Below are 23,511 nucleotides of genomic sequence, written 5' to 3' on the forward strand. Positions count from 1 at the left end.
AATTATGACTTAGGCCACTATTTTAAGAAGGCGACTATATTCTATTGTGCTATATTCTATTGTGCTATATTTAATTTAGTTTATATCCCATTTAATTGTCGTATATCGAAAAATATTATAACAAACAGACACAACTTTCAAACTGAAGTGGGAAACCAACTCGGAATAAATAAATAGAGTTTATTCTGGAGCATAACGCAGACAACATTGGGAAAGCCCACAACGTTAAATAACAATATTTAAATAATAAATACGATTGCATGGGATCTCTGGGTGGCTGCTCAATATCATCCTTGATTTCATCCAGAGTGATATTCTCCTTCGAAATATTCTTTCGCGGTCACGCTGTTACAGCTGCCATGATCACCTGTGAAGAGGCACCTGTGAAGAGGCTCATTTACATAGAAAGGGGACATGCCAATTGCACCGGACGCAATGCTGACGGAATGCATGGGCCACCTCGTTTCACCCGCTGCGCATCCTTTAAGAGCGATATGCACCGGCTTTGCGTCGGACAAAGCCGTGCAAACCCTTTGTGGATTCCGCTCTATGTAATGTTAGTTAAATTTAGATTTAGGCTACGTTTAGACGAGCGTTTTGGGATGGAAGTCTGAACAGAAACCGCAAAAGTCGTCTTGCGGTTTCACTTTTAATTTTGCGTTTAGACAAGCGTTTTGGGGTGGAATTCTCCGTGCAGACGAGGCTGTAACAACTCGAGACAACGGAGCCCCGCTGTCACACGATTGGCGCATATGTCACATGACGTGCTGTGAAGACCCGCCCTACTCTGCCTCTGATTCGCAGAGTGTGGGTGGGGAATGTGATTGGACCAAAGCAGAGTCACTCACAGACAGTGGGTCCAGTCATAATAGTTGTGATAGCCGCGGGACAGATTCTTGTGTATTTAAAAGTACTGCCAATGTAGCCTTCAGGTGATCGCCATGGATAGAATCAGACATGCTTTGTTTACGCTTCTAGGCTACTGGCGCATGCCTGTGATGTAAGCAGTAGGCGCGACGAGAGCCTTGACGACCCTTTCGTCATCGTTTTATGCAGTTTGACAGTTTAGACGAGAGCGCAAAGGTTTACCGTTTCTAGGAATTCCACCCTGGAAGGTGGTCTCACTTTTTTACGGTTTCACCCCGTAAAAACGCAGTTTCCGTATAAACGAAAGGCACATCTGAAAAAATATTTTTGCGGATTCACCTGCTAGCGTTTCCGTCTAAACGGGGCCTTAGTCCTTGACTAAATAAAGTCGTAGTCCACTAAAGCATTTATTTTATTTTCTTTTTTTTTAGCGTTTATCGCTTTTTTTTACTGGGCAGTCCAGTAGAGAGAGAGAGAGGAGGAACGGGAGACAGAGTGGGGGGAAGACATTCGGCAAATAACGACGGTTTCGGGAATCGAACCCGGGTCGGCCGTGCCATGGCTGAGCGCGTTATGTGGTTTGCCACTGGGGCGCCCCACTAAAGCAGTTTTAACTAGAAACTGCGATCGTGTTTGTCGAGCATGTTTTACGTCCGGTAAAACACGACACTGATCGGTACAGAAGCATGTTTTTTACGTAAAAAAGAAATTACCAGCAGGTTACCTAAGATAGACCTTACCTCAGTCAGAAAGTACTCTAAAATGAATAAGTCCCAGTTGATCCCATGGCGATCGCAATTACTCGTGTATATTGGGCATGGATACCATACGGGAAAGAATAGCTCTGAGGCACCAAATCTTCAACCGATTGCTATGTTGTGATCCACTCCTAGGCGGAAAAACCCGGAGTGGATCACAAGACAAGTGGTATCCCCAGTTCCCAGTTCAAAAGGTAGGCAATACTGCCACCTGGTGAGATTCGATTGTCATTGAAATTCTAACGTAGGCAGATGAGCCAGGGAGACCTAGAGAGCTCCGGCTGAGTGTTTAGAACGGGGATCAAAGGGAAAAGATCAACGGATCTAAAAATGAGATATTACGTTTTTGGCGCCTAATGAGTTAACTCATTCAGTGCCAGCCATTAGCCGGGTCCCGTTGTAGCTATGCCACGCTTTAAAGATAGGAGTGCGTCACCTTGTTTGTAGAGCTATATATTCTATATTATAGCTATGGGGAGAATACTATGATCATTTGACACTGACTTTCTTCCGTCCATGATGCAAAAAAGAGAAAAGAATTTCATGCATACGTTCATGCATTATCCCGTGGTGAATATAAGTATAATTTCATAGTGGTCCGGGATCATTCCTGGGAAGCGAGTAATAGGGCACAACGTGAATTCTACTATAAGCGTTGGCGTTTCTTGCCTGAACACGCTACTATTTACAAATCAAATGTATATAATATATATAATATAATATTATGTTTCATCATGAATGCATGAAAGGGGGGGGGTCGTTTCTGATGCTTTGATTGACAGTAACGGCATTCGTATTGAACACTAAAAACGCTGATCAGCTGGATCGGTATCAAAACATTGTTGGATCAAGCTGAAATTGATGTCAGATAGTCCTTACCTGTGGTCGGTGGTATTCCAAAAAGAATATTCCAATTGTCTGTGTCTGATCGCGATTTCCAGTATTGGTGTCCATCTGGTCCCGGACATAATTTGGCACAATTTATGGATCGAGTGTGCCAGATGCGTCTCGAAGTGCTCGGATGAAGCGACTTACTCGGCTCGGTCTAAATATAGCGCCCGGTGACATTTGAGTGTAACACAGAGTTAGATATAAGGTTTCAAAGGGTGGGCGACACTGCCATCTGGCAGGATGCGGCCGGTATTGCACTTTGGCGATCTCAAAATCCTTTCATATGGCAACACCGAGGTCAATGGATGAATAATGAATGAAAATTGCGAATAAAACCCGAGATATCTCAGGTTCTGGCGTCCAACGCATGGCAAGTTAACCCGAGATATCTCGGGTCTGGCAATTAAAGAGTTAAGGATGTCTGCACTGCAATAGGCATGTTTCCTGTTTGTAAACACACTGGGGCGAATTCACAAAGGGATTGCGCTGCCTTTTCTGACGCTATGCCTGTGCAAAGGGCTCCAAAACAAACCTTGCTATTCACAAAGCACTCGCAAAGGGTGAAATACCATGCTAACTGCCTTGCCATCATCATTGCGTCTCTGTGCATCCGTGCTATTTGCGGGTATTTAAATTGGATAATATGGACGGAACATGTGCCCCTTTCTATGCAAATGAGCCTCATTGCAAAAACACAAGATCAGTGCTAATTGCAGCATGCAGTTAAAGTGACGCTATTTACGTCTTCAGAGATTTGGTGGTAACTAAGTGCATTTATAAGGGATGTCATTGCCAGTGTTTCCGGTGATCCGTTGGCTTAGGTAATAATCACAATAAAGAGAATAGAACCCGCACAGAACTAATAACGCGGTCAATCAAAAGTGTATTTTGGAGTATATGAGAATGCGGGTTCTATTCTCTTAACTAAACATTAAATACAACTTGATTTCTCACTCAAAATATTCCTAAACCTGAAATATATTTCACTGGCACACAGTGCCTAACTTCAGCTGAAAGATTCAGCACCATGGACAGGTCTGCTCAAACAAAACTTTTTTGGGATGACATGACAAACCAAATTTTACGATTTGGTACCATCTGGGTGGGCAAATTCTAGATGTGATTTATTTTATTTTTTATTCCTATACATCCCTAGATTGTGTTTTGATGTGATAGACATTTTGGTTTTGTAGCTTATTAGTGGTTAAAAACTGAGTTTTCGCAAAATAAGTCTCATGCCATATTTTGCTCCCCATTCATATATTTGTTCATAGGTCGGGTTGTGGGGATACTAGAGACATGACCATGATCAGGTTTCTATGCACCGGAGTCTCCTGAACACGTAGAGATAAACCCTGAGTCGATCGGACCTTCTTACACTGAGCTATGGTAACATTCGCGCACCTACCACATAATCTCTTCGTAAAACAATGAGGCATTCACATGTAGGGGGTAGGTGCGCAAAGGTTAACATAGCGTAGGAAGGTCCGATCGACTCTGGGTTTATCTCTGTGTTCAGGAGACTCGTGTGCATAGAAATGTGATCATGGTCACTACTTTTTTTATTTTTTTTATTTGCCAAATCATCATGGGGCTTTGAGTGTGACTCTTTTAACCATTACATAACTTGGTTGGGAATGGATTGATTTGTTAGAATGGCTAACCAATGCAAATATATTGTATATTGTAGTCGTTTTCTTTATCTTTATAGCCTACCATGATTGGCTGTAGCCTATGATATTTGATTACTTTTACTTTGATATGGACATGTAGCCTACCAAACCACTTGCTTTGATATGAAGGGCACTATATATTATTTGCCTTCTCCAATAGGACTGGTCTTTGACACCCAATACAATATGATTATTCCTAAATCATCTATGAACACAATCTTTACAGTTGGCAATAATGAGGGAGCAGCACATTGTTGTAGGAAGTAGGGTATATAGTGAGCAGTTTTATTGACACATAATTTGCTCTCTCTCATGATTCTCACCTCAGGTGAGGGTGCTCCTTTGCTATTGCTGGGGTTGGTATGTCTGACTTGTCTCCAGGGATGTGGTCGCATTCAATGAGCATGAGAAGCACTTGTCTGCACTTGTATCTCCGTCTATAGACTCAATAGTGAATCCTGTTGCTCGTCTGCCTGTGCTCTCCATTACGCCAGAGCAGAGTGTATGGAGAGCTTTAGCTTTTGACCTTGAACAACTCAAAGGACTGGGTCTTGGCCAGACACTTGTTGCTCTGGTCATCGTGGACTGGGTCTTGGCCAGACACTTGTTGCTCTGGTCATCATGGACTGGGTCTTGGCCAGACACTTGTTGCTCTGGTCATCATGGACTGGGTCTTGGCCAGACACTTGTTGCTCTGGTCATCATGGACTGGGTCTTGGCCAGACACTTGTTGCTCTGGTCATCATGGACTGGGTCTTGGCCAGACACTTGTTGCTCTGGTCATCATGGACTGGGTCTTGGCCAGACACTTGTTGCTCTGGTCATCATGGACTGGGTCTTGGCCAGACACTTGTTGCTCTGGTCATCATGGACTGGGTCTTGGCCAGACACTTGTTGCTCTGGTCATCATGGACTGGGTCTTGGCCAGACACTTGTTGCTCTGGTCATCGTGGACTGGGTCTTGGCCAGACACTTGTTGCTCTGGTCATCGTGGACTGGGTCTTGGCCAGACACTTGTTGCTCTGGTCATCGTGGACTGGGTCTTGGCCAGACACTTGTTGCTCTGGTCATCGTGGACTGGGTCTTGGCCAGACACTTGTTGCTCTGGTCATCGTGGACTGGGTCTTGGCCAGACACTTGTTGCTCTGGTCATCGTGGACTGGGTCTTGGCCAGACACTTGTTGCTCTGGTCATCGTGGACTGGGTCTTGGCCAGACACTTGTTGCTCTGGTCATCATGGACTGGGTACATCTTCACTTTGTCTGACATTTACCAAATATCTTGGTCCCCACCATGCTCTGAGGTTGGGTTCTCTTCTCTGTGACCCAGGGAGTGGGGCCCGGATGCATTGCTTCGATGTTTCTGTCACTTTCACACTCAACACACTTAACTGCATGTTAAGATCAACATGTTTATAATACCAGACATGCAGCTATGGAAAGATTCACGCTTCCACTACCCAAAACTAATTAATTAAAGAAAATGTAATGTATAGAGCTATGTCAAACTGGAACAAACTGCCATTACACCTAACACATAATTACCAGTAAGACCAGTTAAAAAAATAAATTGAGAACAGCGATTTTACAGAAAGAAATTATTTTATGATATACTTAATTTTATTTATCTCTGTCACCTCTCCACTTCTGTGGAGCTTCATTCATGTAGACAGACAAATGACTATCTTTATTGTCATTATTATGCTTTGTTTTGGTGTTGTTGCTTGTACAATGTTCATTGAAGTATTGTTTTATTCTGATTGTACAATGATTTTATGTTTGAATGTGTTATGTTATTTTGAGAGGACCCCAGGAAGAGTAGTTGTTACTGAGGTAACAACTAATGGGGATCCTAAATAAAATAAAATAAACTGCTCCTTTACAGTCTTTAGCAAAGTGTTTGTTGGGAGGAACAGCATCTAAAACAAATACCATTCTCCCTAAGATAGAGCAATGCATAGCACTGAAACCTCTGCACTGATTGAGCTTGTGTGGCTTCTTGTGAATGGGGCATTCTTTTTCCATGCCGTCTTGTTTGTTCACATTCTCTCTAGAAGTGATGTGTGCTGTAGGGGCCGCATCTGTCTTGTATGAGGAGACCCTATTAGTGGAACTAGACTGCTGCTTTCTGAGGACCTGAGCTGGACGTGGAGAGCATGGAACACGTTGTTTCTGCTCCTTGCCTCTCTGCAGACAACGTTGAATGAAAATGAGGGGAATGAGATTTGGTTCTTGTATTGTGAGCCTTGTTGAATCTATCGTTCCTGTAGGCTGAATGGTTTGTACACAATGGGTTGAACAATTCTTTCTGTATTCAAGTAAGTGAGATAGCCCTCTGTCTTAGCAGACTCAAGGCTAGATCCACAAAGAATGGATTGCACGGTGCTAATTGCACCCTTACTTACAATTCATTATGAATTGAAAATGGGGGACCCTGATGTAAACGAGACGAAAGTCTTTCTCTGGTCTGCATCCCCTTAACAATTGTGTGTATTGAGCCGTACTGTATTGTACCCATTCTGCAATCTGTTCATAAAATGTTCATTCAATCACTGCATCGTTTAATCTCACTATCATTTCCAATAGTGTTACCATGCTAGCTAAGAAAAAACATTGTTCACAAGCATTAACACTTTGAGTGCCAGCGACGAGATTTCTTGTTAGTTCATGCCAACCGTTGAGTGCCAGCGACGAGAGATCTCGTCTTTTTCTCGTTTTTTTATTTATTATCGATTTCCATACATTTTTCATCAATCTAGCCTCACGTTACCAGTGGGGATCTGTCTGAACTCGAACAGGGAAAATACCGCCCCCTATCGTCTCTCCGGATGGTACTGCACCCCTTTGGATTGGATTGAATGAAACGCATGGAGAAAAAAAAGTCCTGCTTCCACATTTTACTTGTCAGACAAGTAACCGGAGACGATCCAAGTAATCGCCCACCACCAGAACAGCGGAGAATGTGTGTTTCCAGTACCCAGCGTTGGATCAATAAACGCGATCGATATTTGGAATGGCGATCAGGAATTGGAACAATCTTTTTGGAGAACATCTGATCTGAGGTAAGGAATCTATTTTACCAGTCTTGGGATAATCAGAGCTATTTTCACCTATATATCAGCGTGTGCCATATGTGTGTGTGTGTCTGTGTGTGTGTGCGATCAGGAAATAAGATAATCGTTTTTCAGCCCGCTTCTATAGCGTGCATAAGTACACATATACTATCGATAATCTAGCGTTTATTTGAAAACGATTCATAAATAGGCCGAAAAATGACAACGTGTTTTGTGTATTCCAGTGTATTCCAGTAAAGGGCGTTTATCACAGAATCTTTATTTTCTTCTGGAACTTTAAAAAAACAAGCGTTTTTCAAAATGGTATAAAACGCAAATGAACCGATTAAAAAAAACAATCCGTTTCGACAATGTTGACTGCAAACAAGTCATTGATAAGCGACGGCCATATTAGACACATAGCCATAATTTAAGATATAGTTTATGCGTTCGCAAATATGAGAGCTCTGTCATTGAAGTGGGTGGTGGCACGCAACAGGGTTCCGGGGCACCGGAGGCGTGGCACTGAAAGTGTTAACATTTCAGCCTACTGTACCCTATCTATATTTTAGTGTACCGGTATTTGGGTATATTTTAGTGTATATGTTTCCATTGAACGGCTTATCCATCAGGATCACCCCCAGGATATGTTTTCATTTGGTTTTATGTGATTTCTCCATATTCTGGTTGTTTAAAAAAAATTGAAATAAAGTTTTATATATCCGGAAGTGATGAATATTTCATACCTTCTATTGTTTAATACGATGATGTAGGCTACTTTCCAACATGGCCACCAGCGGCATAGTGTGCAATTACTGAATTTGAGTTACATTAGTAAGTAAGTAAGTAAGTAAGTATTTATAAAGCACCTTTCTAGTATTCCCCTGATTTTCTAGATTTTTACAGTTGCCCAGCTCATGATTATCTGGCACAGGGGAACATCTCCTGAGTAACCATGCATGCACACACAGCTTGGACAGGGTTCGCACAAGGTCCTTGAAGTGATTTTTTACCAAAACAAAAATTGAGGCCAGGTGCTTAAAAAGTCCTTGCAAATTCTAATCAACCATTCACATTGAAAGTTTTGTTCATCCATGATAAAAAAAAATTCTAAATCAAGAAATAGATTTTTTTTTATTTAAAGTTAACTAATTGTCGGAAATTGGTTTTACTTTTAAGCCATAAATATTGGATCCGATTTATTTTCTATAAAAAACATTTAAAAGTGAATTGTATCCCTTTAAATGCGCTTTTAAAATGACAAATTGTGCTTGGAAAAGTACTTGAGAGTCCTTGAATTTAATTTTGCAATGTCTGTGTGAACCCTGTTTGATTTCAGCCAATACAGGCAAAATGCACAGAATGTTACCTGGAAAGTTAAACCAAATAAAATGTTATTTGTTTAGGCTGTGCCAGTGTGCCATTCTCTTAGGTTGTTCATGAGTCCCTTTATGTGGAGTCTGAGTCGAGTCTGAAGTTGTTTGGGGATGAGTCGCAAGTTGTATCTCCAGTCAATTTGTATGCAACTTAAATGCACGTTGCTGACTCAAGTACCTATGTCTGACTAATAGTCATTGGCATTGTTGAATAATCAATCGGTTGATTTAATGAGCACATCTGTAAAATGTTGTTTCCTCAGAACTCCTCCTTTAAATCTAGTGCTTACTAGAGCTTACTATGTGCTTATAATTTTTCAGGAAATACCTCATTCAGCATGGAAAAAGGCATAGAAAATGATTACGCTTTGGCCGACTAAGACCACATCAACCGATTAACTGACTAAGTTGTACTATGAGGGGACAGCCCTCTATTTTTTACAAAACCCGAGTTGAGGCCCCCATATAGGCCCATCTGGGTCTCTTGCCTCTACTCCTTTATATACACTTTATGTCATGGTCACTGTTTTGATTTTGACTGTTTTGCTGAAATGGTGCGAAATAAAGAAGAAAAGAAAACAGCAATTAATCGACATAATTTACATCCCTACTGACAACTTAATAATTTCCATTCATAGTGCGAGTAAACACTTCAGGAATGGGGCCTCACTAAACTGGACTTTAATTCCATTGTTAGCATGTCTACTCGGACTATGCATCTATCATTACAGATGTAGGCTACAGAGTGTTTGAGTGAACCACCTTAGCCCCCGACGTTTCATGCCCGTTTGATTATCATTGTATGGAAACAATTAGGTAGGCAGGTGGGGGAGGCAAAGCCAGTACAGATTCGACAGCTTTAAATGGTAATTAGCTAACGGAGGATGAAAGAGCGGAGGACTGGCCAGGTTTCACATGAGCACACTCAAGCTACGCTCACTTCATCTACATTTTTTAAAGGACCACCACCATTTTGTTCCCTAAAACACTTCAATCTAGAAAGGTGCGCTCAGTGAGGCGCAAATCTCCGCCAGGCGGCACAATATATCTTTGTAATTTCTATGATTAATATCTGTTAGATTGTGACTGTATTCTCAAGGTGTTTCTCTGGTTCCATAGTTTATGGTAGTGGCCTACTTTTGGTTTGCATTTAAATTAATTAGCAAATGCCTGCCTTTACAAATGCCTGCCTGCTATCAGAAATGCAAGCTGAGGCCACATTGAGACATAAAGAGGTCTCAATCAGGATTTCCAGTGAGTTAGCTTTACTAGTACACAAAGGACAACCTTCTCTTTTTGTGATCATGGTTAAGTTAACAGATCAATGTTTCCTGCATACCCTTTTGCCATTTATTGTTCCTCGCTTTGAACAGGAATGTGCAACAGACCGCACAATCCATTGGCAAATCAGAGTCCAGATGATTGGTGCAGACTCTACCAATGCGAAGGTGCTTTGAAATATGTTATGGACAAATGTACGGGAGATGTCTACATTTGAAAGCCATTGCGGCAGTGGAAATCGTGTTCTCTGTTTGAATTGACAACCTGTTGAGTTCAACAGAGGGCTGCTAACATTTAAGTTGTCAGTCGCACTGTAGAGTCCTGAGAGTGATGATTTCTAGCCAGAGCAGCCGTCTTGTTTTGTCTTTATAGTGAATGTAATATTTCAATGGACAATGATGGAAATGTATTTCAAATTAAATTAAATACTTGTTGACTATTCAGGTCCTCGGGCTGCTTTCAGTCTAGGTGCGTTTCATCCAAATCTGCCCTGTAGTTTGCAAGATTAGCTGCAGCTATATACACTCACAGACACTAGGGCTGTCAAAATCTGATTCGATATTCGTTGCAGAATTGTAGATTAGTTTGATTCGAATTTCATCATCAAAAAAGGTATTTAAAATTGCAAGACAAAAAATAACCATGACCAGTAATTATTTGGAATACGTGTAGGTCAGCTACGTAATGGTGGACCGAATCACCAGCCTGCTGCCGTCGTTGACAAACAACAATCCGCCAGAGCATCACGTTCTGTGGAGCAGAGAAATGTCCAGACAGCAGCATGATACAATCCCCATAATTAGGTGCATTTCCGAGAGTCCAAAAAATCCGTTGTCCCTCATTGTGTATTAGCAGGGCTCTCTTCCTCACGTCGTTAGCATCGACTAGCCCGACGGCTATTATGAACAGCGAATCCTCGCCATGCGAATGGCTCGCCAGGCAGGGCGAGGAACGGAAAGAGAGGTGAGAGTAAGGAATCCATAATCCTCATCGCCAATATTGTGTATAATAACTCAACCAACCACGACGTAACGGTAGACGTTCAAACACTCACGCCAACTGCTGGCAACAACAACACTTTATGGCAGCATGTCGCGAAACCCACTGTGCCGTTTTAACACTTTCAGCGCCACGCCTGGTTTTCCATTTTACCGCTTGAATGCCACCATCGGCGCCAATGTTAACGTTAATATCGCCTAATCTATGTTTTAAATTATGGCTATGTGTCTAATCTGCCCATCGCATTATCAAAGACTATTTTCCAGACAGTGCTGTGAAGGCAGATTGTTTTTTTATCACGTCGTTGCCGTTTCAGAGCAGTTAGAAAAGCCCCCGTTTTGATATAAAAAACAGCTCATTCTGGAGCATTCTATGAAAATCGTCTTTTAGTAGAATATTCCACAACGTTGATATTCGTCTGCCTTTTTATGAATCGTTTTCAAATAAACGCTAGATGATCAATATTATACGTGCACGCACGCACATTACGGCCGCGCGCGGATAATCGCCTCGTTGATTTCCTCTCGGAGTTTTACATTGAAACCGAAAGAAGACATTTCACAAAACAGCTTATAACTTCATCAAACTTACTCTGATTATCCTACCACTGATAACATAGAGTCCTTACCTGACATCAGATGGTATCCAACTGGTATATTCCAATTCCTGATCACCATTCGAAAAAATCGATACGTGTATGGATCCAACGCGACACAGTGGATCTCCATGATCCGCAGGGATCTGAGGCTCCAGAATGAACTCTAGTAACCCCGGCTGGATCAGTGAACTGGAAAATGTGGAGTACCGGATTTTTTTCCCCATTCATTTTCATTGAGTCCATTCCAAAATCACTTATGTCATCTGGGAGACGACAGGGGGCGCTTTTTTCCACAGTGATCACCGGCGCAGCTCGGCAATACTCGGGTAGGCTCGGGTGATGCAATAATTTTTCAGATCGCAAAAAAAAAAAAATTCCGAGAAATCTCGTGAGTGGCTAGCAACCACCTATAAAAAAACACGAGAAATCTCGTGAGTGGCACTGAAAGAGTTAAAGGCACAGTCAGTTTAAATTTTTTTCAAATGCGAATTTCTCCGTTCACGTTCGAATCTGGTGTTTTTATGTAAATTTGAAATTCTAATATAATGTGACAGCCCTAACAGACACACACGCGACCAAGTGCATAACCTCCCCAGGCGTATAGCCTGTTCGAGATAATAATTCAGCCATATTGAGTGAGTTTCCTTTGCACTGATTTAAAGCCACAAATTGCTTACTCACCTCAGTAAGCTGAAACATATTGGAGAGCATGTTATGGTCTTGAGATTACATAGCGGGATAGTTGTGTTGTTGTTGTTGGAAATACAGTGTCACCCCTGTGGCTAGTTGATGAGGATACACAGTACCTCTCTTCTCTGTGATGTGTTGTAATTAGGGATGCTCGATATTGGCTTTTTTACCAATACCGATATACCGATATTGTCCAACTCTTAATTTACGATACCGATATCAACCGATATCAACCGCTACCGATATATGCAGGGTTTCCCCCCCAAAAACGGAATCATTTCAGGTAATTAACATTACATATCTCTTGTCGTGTAATTAACACAACATTATGCATACTTTGACAATAAATTTAATAATAATTTGTTCTTACTTGCTTGCCTGGGTAAATAAATGTTAAATAAATGTATAAAAATAAATATATATATATATATATTTTTGAAAACCGATACAGATATTTTCCGATATCACATTTTTATGCCAATACCGGCCGATAATATCGGTAGGCTGATAATATCGGACATCCCTAGCTGTAATGGCTACAGTGGGACACTTAGTGGGTGAAATGAGGATACATTACCTCTCTTTGTTGTGATGTGTAATGGCTACAGAGGGACACTTACTGGTGAAATGAGGATACAGTACCTCTCTGTATTGTGATGTGAGGATACAGTACCTCTCTGTATTGTGATGTGTTGTAATTGCTTCAGCGGGACACTTAGGACGGTTTCTCCGTTCCCTCCCCGAGAGTGATAGCCCCCCCTCCCCACTCCCCCCGCTGGCCAGCTTCCACACTACAATCTTGTTTCGTTCCCGAAACGACCCACAGTGGCACAGTGGTTGATCTTTTTTCAGAGAGAAAACCCGGTGTTGCCTAGTGTAATTACCATTTTTCATTTATTCGTTTATTTGGAAGGGACAGCATGTATTAATGGACAATACATAAAATGCACTGTAAATACAGAGGATTTAGCACGAGACGTGCACCGCACTTGACAGTGATATGCGCTGCATATTTGCGAGTGCTCTCTTGACTGAGGAGGATTTGCAATCGTTCCGTTGCCGGGGACGCTGATTCGCTCCCCAAACCACATTTTCAAGTGGTCCCGATTATCCGTCCCCGGGGACGGAACGTAGCGTTCTCATTACACTACTTTTGGGGCAATCGTGCTCGGATTCGGCCCCGGATGCCTAGTGGGAAAGCCCCCTTACTGGTGAAATGAGGATACAGTACCTCTCTTCATTGTTATGTGTTGTTGTAATTGCTACAGTGGGACATTTGCTGGATTTCCACTGATTTAATACAAGTTGATAAGGAAGAGGTATTGAGTTATTACTGTTGTTATCTCTGTAAATGTGTTTTGTCTGTTAATATTATTCTAATTATTCAAATGTATTTGTTTTTGCTGCTTTTCTTTTTTTTGTAGTAGTAGTTTAGTCACACACTTTGGAGGTCTAATTTCCACTGTCTACCTTCCAACTTGTTTGAAAAGGCATTTTGTTTTAAATGTAACACAGAGTAAATTACAAGTAAATTACAAATGACAGCATTGCCCACGGACCTTCTGAGAAGATTTCTCACATGGAGACTGCACACTCGACTGGAGATGGTGATTAACTGGAATCGCTGCCTCAGTCAATGGTAGAAGGAGGAATCAAACAGCACTTGTAGCAGAATCCCCACCAAGCTTTAATGATTTTCAGTGTTTACATCTTTTATCACTTACCAGGGTATTACAGTCAAGTCGATATGGACTGTAATCTGAATAAACATCTCTATCATCGCTCCCCAGTTCGTCTGGGACTGCACACAGAATCGTTTGCCGACTCTGTCGATTTCCCTTAAAAGCCCCAAATTTGTCACAACCTTCATTGCTCCTTTGAGAGAAATGGAGAGGTTGTGAATAAGAAGGGAGAGAGGGGTAAAAAGCGTTACTGTCATGAAAAGCTGCCGCTTCCTGGCTGGCAAGATGCAATCACAGGGGACTATCTGATAGTGCCAGAGGAAATTGGATGAGCCGAAAGCCGTTGGCCGCGAGAGATGGGAAAGATGACTCCTTTGTCATGAAGTGTCAGTCAATTCTCTCCTCTCACCTGAAAGACCAATCAATAAGACACAGAGAGACATTCTCTCTTCTCCAGGCCGTTGCAGCTAGTGTCAGGTGGCTGCTGTCAGTTGGAACACACTTGTCCCATGGCATTGGCATGTCATACTGTATGCATGAGTATGTCATGGAAGTGATTGAGTTTGATTTCCTAAAGAATAATTTGTATTATAGTCTTAATATATTGGTGGGAAAGATTTATTTATTGTGTCATTAATCATGCAAAGCCTCCACTTATGTCTTATTGTTGTTCTCAAGTGACATTGGGTGTCTTTGATTTTGACTGTTGTCGTAACTCATTTTGTGTTGTACATCTTTACAAAGGTGGAGGAGATGGTTTATGATGATTAGATAGCTGCTGTGTTGTTAAGGGTATTACATGGCCTGAGGCCCAAATAGATTCATATCTATCCATTTAAAACAAGTAGGCTATGTAATATTTCTGTAATGCAGCCATCTACAGTAGTACCACCACCAGAGTCAGAATCCGCTTTATTGTCTCATCTTTCTATTCTGTTACAGCATAGAGGAGTGGAATGCTTTGTTCTTGGCTCCTCTGCAACATAAAGCATTAACATAAAGTAGTACAGTGTACGCTTTAAATTATACATTATTTAATAATAAATGAGCAGCATAGCAATGATTAAAAAAAAATTGCACAAATGTATACTGGTGTACCGAATGTCGTTTACTTTTTTTACATTCGAAGCTTCTATTGAAGTATTCGAACGAAGCTTCCAATGTCTGTCGTCATATTTTATGACGTAATCCAAAAATCTATTTTTTTTATCCTCAACTAAATCCTCAATTTGAATAAAGTGATTAATCTGATTAAATTAGTATTTTTCTTTATTAAATCAACTTTCTTTGATGAATATAACTCATCAGTTTCGTCAACATAAATAATCCAATAAGGGCACGGTTGGTACAAAAGTGATGGTGACGTCTTGATGGAGCGCCGAGTGCCAAGCGGATGCAGATAAGCTACATCATTTATAAAAAAAATTATGACGAGTCATATACTATAATAGTATAATACTGTAATATTAGTGTAGCCTAATTTTCATCTGCAACTGTGAAGAAAAAACCCATTGGTTTAAAGAGAATGAATAGACACATAAAATAATGTATTTATTTTTATTATAAAAAATTTGAATGTTTTTTTTTTGTATTTTTTTTTGTATTTTTTTTTAAACAAACATATAAACAAACATGACAACACACGATAAGATATACAAGCATTATTAACAGTGCACATCCAATGAAATCACCATATAGTTAAATGTCTTATACAGGATATACCCCCAATACCTGCTATCTAATACCCTACACACATATGCTCTAGCTCGTACCCCCCCCTCCCGGACCCCCCATTGGATAATCCATCCATTATCCCTCGCTCCTAACTAGACACTACCATTATATGCTAGCTTTTATTTTCTCCACCACTTCTAACCACATTGTCATTTTGGATTCATTGAGACCCAAAATTCTTGCTGTAGATATTTCTTGATAAATCACATCGAGATATGTAATAATCCAGACCTTTCGGCACATTTTTTCCGGTTGGAACCATCGTGATGCTATCAGCTTTTTAGCCACTGTGATACCCGATAAAACCAGTCTCTTTAGCTGTGGATGTACTGCACACTCAAAAACATCATTCAGCAGTAATACAGAGGGGTGTACAGGTATATTCAGAGTTAAGACATTTGATAATTGCTGGGTCACCTCTTTCCAGAATATCTTAACTGGTGGGCAGTCCCAGTACATGTGCATAAATGTCCCCTTGTCCCCATTTGTACATAAGGAGCATTTGGAGTCTTGTTTAAGACCCATTTTTTCAGTCTTATAGGAGTCAAGTATGTCCTGTGAATATAGTTAAGATTTATTTGTTGATGGTCCGGGTTCCTTGATGTAAATCGAACATTTGCCCAGGCTTCTTGCCAATCAAAATCACTTTCCAGGTCTGGTATATCCCTCCTCCAGACGGAGTCTAGGTGGAGGGTTTCATACGAGGATGTTAGTAATTGATGATAAAAATCTGAAACAAAACCTCTCGATGTCTCTCTTTCATAGAAGAATTTGTGGTATCTGTGGTGTTCAATTGGTATCTTTAATGGAACACCGTGAGACTTCAAACATAACAATAACTGTGTGTAAAAAAAAATGTGTGGACTCGGTGAGATAATTTTTTTTGCGTATTTCTTCATAACTACAAAAACCCTGTTTGTTGAAAACGTCTCCTAATGAGTGTATGCCTTGCTTTTCCCATCTAGGGAATCTTATAGGTTGTTTTCCAATCAAGAGTGCATTGTTATTGAATAAGGGAGTATGATTATGCCATTTATGTGGGGTAGAATATTTTTTTTGTGTTCTGTAATCTGTTACAAAACATGATACAGGTTATAGTATGCCCCCAGCGGATAGTGGGACGTAAAGATAAAAATGAAAATAAGTAAAATAATAGCAAGGGTAAAATTAGCAGACATATAAAATCACAGTTTTTCACATTAGAACCTAACATCCCAACAGGCCACCTTGTTTATGGTTTGATTCAGTTTTAGTGGAATGTGAAAGACATAATGATGAATTGAGCACATAAAGTAATCACAATAGTAATCACATTGTGGGTGTGGTGGGTGCAAAGTGGCAGTAGAATCGGTATTAAAGTAGCTATTTTTAACACCACATGGGTGTAGAGTATGCAAAACAGTAGTGTGTGCAGAGACTGTGATAAAATATATAAATAGCACTGCTGGTCCATGTCTTGAGGCTGTGGTAACAGTTAGTCTGCTGGTCCATGTCTTGAGTCTGTGGTGAATGAATGAAATGAATGAATGAATGAATGAAAACTTTATTTAACAGATTGCAGAATGGGTACAATACAGTACGGCTCAATACATACAATTGTTAAGGGGATGCAGACCTGAGAAAGACGTTTGTCTTGTTTCCATCAGGATCCCCCATTTTCAATTCATATAGACATTTATGAAATACACAACATACATGACATTTATGGCATAGGGACATATAGGTATTTAGTACTGATACATTTGTGACATAAACGTTTTAAGCGCCTTTGAGGTGCTTTGGTACCATGAGGTAAGCATAGTCATAGTACCCTTGAATGAGTGCTCCTGCCAGAGTCTTCAGGGTATTCTTGTTTACCAGAGAGGAGATCCGGTACAAGAATCTGGTAACAGTTAGTCTGCTGGTCCATGTCTTGAGGCTGTGGTAACAGTTAGTCTGCTGGTCCATGTCTTGAGGCTGTGGTAACAGTTAGTCTGCTGGTTCATGTCTTGAGGCTGTGGTAACAGTTAGTCTGCTGGTTCATGTCTTGAGGCTGTGGTAACACTTAGTCTGCTGGTCCATGTCTTGAGGCTGTGGTAACACTTAGTCATTTTAAGTAATTTAGTAATATCTTTAAACTGAGACTTGATTGCTGACTTGACCAGCTGACTTGATTAAGGGGCGTGTTTAAAGCGGCCATTTTGTTTCCTTAAGTGACCCATTAAGGGCCAGGTGTTAGAAAGCACTAATTAGTGATAGGGATTTAAAGGCCTGCTGGCTTAGCGTCAGCGAAGCGTCGAGAAACGAAGAGGGACAAAGAGGAGTTTTCCTGGAGTTCTCTGCAGAGGGATCCAGGGATCCACCCAGTGCTAAGTACATCATAATCCTATCTTACACTCCACTCTGAAAAACCTCCCTTTCCCTCCCACTCTGCTATTTCTCTACTTCCTCCCTGCCACTCTTGACACCACAATGTGTCTCATATCCACAATCTGCTCCCCCAGAACAGACTCAACCCACCCACGGCAGTTTGCTAGCAACCCGGCTAATCTATCCTACCCTCCTACAGCCACTAATACACCTGTCACAGTACAGGGAGGCCTATGGAATTGTCAATCAGCAGTCAAGAAAGCTGACTTCATTACTGCCTACGCCCATAGTCAAAATCTGCAGCTCCTGGCTCTAACTGAGACCTGGATAACCCCCAATAACTCATCAACACCTGCAGCATTATCTACAAACTATAACTTCACTCACACACCTCGACCTTCCAGGCGGGGTGGAGGCACTGGCCTCATGACATCTCCTTCATGGACTACAAACGTAACACCCCTCCCAGCACTGTCACTCTCCTCTTTTGAATATCATGCAGTATCTGTCTCTAATCCTTTCAATCTCACCATTGTTACACTCTACCGCCCTCCAGGTCCGCTCGATCACTTCACAGATGAGCTGGACATGCTTCTAAGCTCCTTACCGGAAGATGGTACCCCTCTCCTTCTATTGGGCGACTTCAACCTGCCTGACTCATCTCAGTCAGTCATAGTAGTCTCCCTCCTACAATCATTTGACCTGACTCCCACTGCCATGCCTCCCACCCACAAAGCAGGCAACTCCTTGGATCTCATATTTTCACGTAACTCCAGCATCATTAACACCACGGTAACTCCCCTACATGTATCTGACCATTCCTTCATATCCTTCTCACTAACTCTCATGCTTAACCGAAAGGTCTTCACCCCAACTCAAACCGTCTCACTCAGACGCAACCTGCCCTCCCTATCCCCCTCCACCCTCTCCTCTGACATACTATCCACTCTACCTTTGAGTGACACCTTCTCTGCTCTCTCCACAGAGATGGCAACCTCCACCCTCCTCTCAGCCCTTGCAACCTCCTTCGACAAGCTCTGTCCCCTCGTTGAGAAACCTGCCCGCCGTTCCCCACCCAGTCCATGGCTGACAGATCCAGTGAGAGAACAAAGACAGGTCCTGAGAGCAGCTGAAAGGAAGTATAGAAAGTCACGCCTCACTGCTGACATCGACACATATCACAACCTCTTGTTAACATTCTCCAAAACCATTACTAATGCCAAAGCTTCTTTCTTTCACCATAGGATCGAGGCCTCTGCCAAGAATCTTCGCAAACTGCATGCTACCATGTCCTCCCTCCTCACTCCCCCCCCACCCCCCCCTCCCTCATCTTTCTCTGCCGAAGACTTTGCGATCTTCTTTGAGGAAAAAGTGGAGAACATCCGCAGCTCCTTCTCCCAACCCCCACCCATTCCAAATGCTGAATCGAGAACCTCATCCTTCACTCTGTCATCTTTCTCTCCCATTACAGAAGCCGAGACCCTGACACTGGTAACGTCGAACCGTCCGACTACATGCCAGCTGGACCGGCTACCTTCCCCACTCCTCCAGTCCATAGCACCAGACATCCTCCCATTCCTAACTGCAACCATCAACTCCTCACTCAACTCGGGGGTGGTCCCCACCTCCCTAAAACAAGCCAGAGTCACGCCCCTCATAAAAAAACCATCCCTGAACCCTACCGTCATAGGCAACTACCGTCCTGTCTCTCTTCTCTCCTTCCTTTCTAAAACACTTGAACGTGCTGTATCCAACCAACTTACTGCTTATCTCTTACAGAATGACCTCCTAGACCCTAATCAGTCAGGCTTCAGGACTGGTCACTCCACAGAGACAGCCCTCATTGCGGTCACAGAGGCACTTCACTTAGCAAAAGCGAAAGGCCTCTCCTCTGTCCTGATTCTCCTAGATCTATCTGCAGCCTTCGACACAGTCAACCACCAGATCCTCCTCGCGGCCCTCGCAGGAATGGGAGTGGCTGGCTCTGCGCTGACATGGTTGTCATCATACCTCAATGACCGCTCCTACCAAGTGTCATGGAGAGGGACCCTGTCGGCCACCCGCCCCCTGCGGACGGGTGTCCCCCAGGGCTCGGTTTTAGGACCCCTTCTCTTCTCCCTCTACACTAAATCACTGGGTAACATTATCACGTCTCATGGCTTCTCCTACCACTGTTATGCCGACGATACTCAACTCTTCCTCTCCTTCCCTCCCTCAGATATCCACGTCTCTGAGCGGATCTCGGCCTGTCTGTCCGACATCTCCGCCTGGATGACGACCAACCACCTCAAACTGAACCTAAGCAAAACAGAATTGCTCCACCTGCCGGCCAAATCCTCCCCCCTGACCGACCTTTCCATCACAGTCGAGAATGCAGCTGTGACCGCGTCCCCGACCGCCAAGAACCTTGGTGTTGTCCTCGACGACCAGTTGAACTTCTCTGCTCACATCGCAGCGACAACCAGAACCTGCCGATTCCTCCTGAGCAACGTCAGAAGGATACGCCCCTTCCTGACAAAAGAAGCCACCCAACTCCTCGTCCAATCAACAGTCATCTCCCGCCTCGACTACTGCAACGCACTGCTCGCTGGCCTCCCGGCCACTGCCACTAAGCCTCTTCAACTCATTCAGAACGCAGCGGCCCGCCTGATCTCAAACCTACCGAAGTCGGCCCATGTCACCCCACTTCTTAGGGACCTGCACTGGCTCCCCATTGCTGCACGAATCCGCTTCAAGGCCCTTGACCTAGCATACCGTGCGGCAAAGGGAACTGCTCCCGCCTACCTCCGGTCAATGGTCTCTAACTACACACCCTCAAGACCCCTACGCTCTGCATCTTCTGGCCGCCTCAGACCTACTCCTATCCAAGCTCCGGGAGGGTCATCAAAGAGAAGTCGCCTATTCTCAGTCCTTGCCCCACAATGGTGGAATGAACTACCCACCCCAGTTAGGACAGCCGAAACACGTCCAATCTTTCGCCGTCGACTAAAGACTCACTTCTTCAACCATTATCTGAATTAAAAAAAAAAAAAAAAAAAAAAAAATCTAACCCTAACTAACCATACTGTCATGCACTTGTCCTAATAAACTAACCTACACTGTAGCACTCAACACTTTGATGAACATTGTTACTCAGCTGATAGAGTTGTGCTCTTCCTGATGGCTTGTCGTACAGAACTTGTAAGTCGCTTTGGATAAAAGCGTCAGCTAAATGACTAAATGTAAATGTAAATGTAAATGTAGTCTGCTGGTCCATGTCTTGAGGCTGTGGTAACACTTAGTCTGCTGGTCCATGTCTTGAGGCTGTGGTAACAGTTAGTCTGCTGGTCCATGTCTTGAGGCTGTGGTAACAGTTAGTCTGCTGGTCCATGTCTTGAGTCTGTGGTAACAGTTAGTCTGCTGGTCCATGTCTTGAGGCTGTGGTAACAGTTAGTCTGCTGGTTCATGTCTTGAGTCTGTGGTAACAGTTAGTCTGCTGGTCCATGTCTTGAGGCTGTGGTAACAGTTAGTCTGCTGGTTCATGTCTTGAGGCTGTGGTAACAGTTAGTCTGCTGGTCCATGTCTTGAGGCTGTGGTAACAGTTAGTCTGCTGGTTCATGTCTTGAGGCTGTGGTAACAGTTAGTCTGCTGGTTCATGTCTTGAGGCTGTGGTAACACTTAGTCTGCTGGTCCATGTCTTGAGGCTGTGGTAACAGTTAGTCTGCTGGTCCATGTCTTGAGGCTGTGGTAACACTTAGTCTGCTGGTCCATGTCTTGAGGCTGTGGTAACAGTTGCCGAATGGCAACAGCTGAAACAGTTTATGGTTGGGGTCCTTAATAATCCTGCAGGCTTTGCAGACACGCCATCCGTTGTATAATTATATCCTGGATGGAGGGGAACTCACGTCCACTGATGTTCTGGGCTGTCTGCACGGCCCTCTGTAGCACAGGAGGCTCTCTGTGTCACCATACTACACCATGTATTCATGCTTCCATGTAAAGCCATACCAGTGATGGCATTCACTGAATCATTGATAAGTCATACGGGGAATCATGAGAGTTTACATTTAAGGGGTTATATTATGTAAAAATGTGTTTGCCGTTTGTTTGTATGGATTTGGTAGTCTGAAATATTATTCAAGCACTGGAGAAAGATTACATACAGTATGTCCTCCTTGCCATTTGGCCAGGGTATGAAGTCTTCAGATTAACAAGCCTAAACAAGCTGCTTACCAAATGTATTGCCCAGTTTGTAAAAATTGACTTTTTAGCCAGGCAGGGGAGGAAATAATTAAGTTAAGATTTGGTGTCTGTCTGGTACACCCACCAAAACAGTGTGTTCAATACAAGGGAAGAAAGAGGTGCTGGGAAATACATTGTTTAAATTAGATTTAGACTCGTTTCTTTGCCAAAATAATTTTACAAACATGAAAAGATATAATATGCCCCATGTAATGTACAGCACGGTTTCACTATTCCTGTGTAGGAAAATGGGTGCTCCTCTGACTGATTTACGCTCTTCCTCTTTGCAGTTTCCTGATACCTGCGAGGAGTCAGCCTCCCCATTCGTCTTCATCTGCACCAACCCCCAGGAGCTGGTGGTGAAATTCCCCATGAAAGGGAAACACAAGATCTGTAAGTCCTGCTTCTTTCATGTCGGGGGAAGTGGAGCTGATGGAATTTGCCTGAGCTGTCTGAGGGATTTCTCCCCTCCCCCCCTTCTCTCTCTCTCTCTCTCTCTCTCTCTCTCTCTCTCTCCCTCTCTCTCTCTCTCTCTCCCTCTCTCTCTCTCTCTCTCTCTGTCTCTGTCTCTCACTCTCAACAGTATTTACATTTTCATTGCTCTCACATGGTATATATAAATGGACATGTGTGAGAATGATCATGCATGGCACAAATTCAGATTAATATATTGCATATGATAAAACAAAGATATATTCAAATGCGGTATGCAAGCACAGAGATGTACACACACACAGCATTCTCTCTAACATAGATTCACAAAGCTTCTCCAAAAGCCATCTGTAAAGTGAGGATTTCTCTGTCAGGTTGCCTGGGGGATGAGCTGGGTTTGGAGATGCAGTGTTGTGGGTGTATTGTGTGATTTATAATGGGAATCAAACACACTCACCCCCCCCCCCCCCATAGCCGCCGCGGCAGCAGCAAAATGATGTACCTGCAAGCTCTATTGTTAATATTTCAAAACCCTCTAAGAAAACACGAGGGTTCTTTATGCAGCTGTGCCTGCCTCAGATTCTGCCAAATCGATGGAGAGACTAAAGGTAATATGCTGCAGGAGCCTGAGATTGAACAGCGGTTCAAAGGGTTGGTCAGGTTGAGCACTGGCTTGGATTCCTCTTAATTATATCTGACAAATGCAGTGAAAGGCTTGTTATAACGTTTCTATAGGCTGCAAAGTAATCCAATGCATTTTACATCAGCTCTGTATCGCTTCCTTTGAAGCTTCATTTCCCTTGACCCTTTCTTCATTTCCTTTTATCTGCAGCATGTCATTCCTCTTCCAATGGCTCATACTGTATATATATTTACTTTTTCACATTACATAATTTTTTTTACATGTC

The 23,511-nt window shown here is 42.7% G+C and overlaps 1 protein-coding gene across 1 annotated transcript in view; it reads left to right on the forward strand.

Moving 5' to 3' along the window:
* Positions 1 to 23,511, forward strand: part of trip4 (thyroid hormone receptor interactor 4) — a 246,266-nt gene that overhangs the window by 93,904 nt on the left and 128,851 nt on the right. The window contains exon 12 of the mRNA XM_084337556.1: positions 22,462 to 22,564. Coding sequence (XP_084193682.1) covers positions 22,462 to 22,564 — 103 coding nt within the window. The remainder of the gene's footprint in view (positions 1 to 22,461; positions 22,565 to 23,511) is intronic.

Source organism: Notolepis coatsorum, assembly GCF_963971535.1.
Source record: "Notolepis coatsorum genome assembly, chromosome: 20".
Lineage (NCBI taxonomy): Eukaryota > Metazoa > Chordata > Actinopteri > Aulopiformes > Paralepididae > Notolepis > Notolepis coatsorum.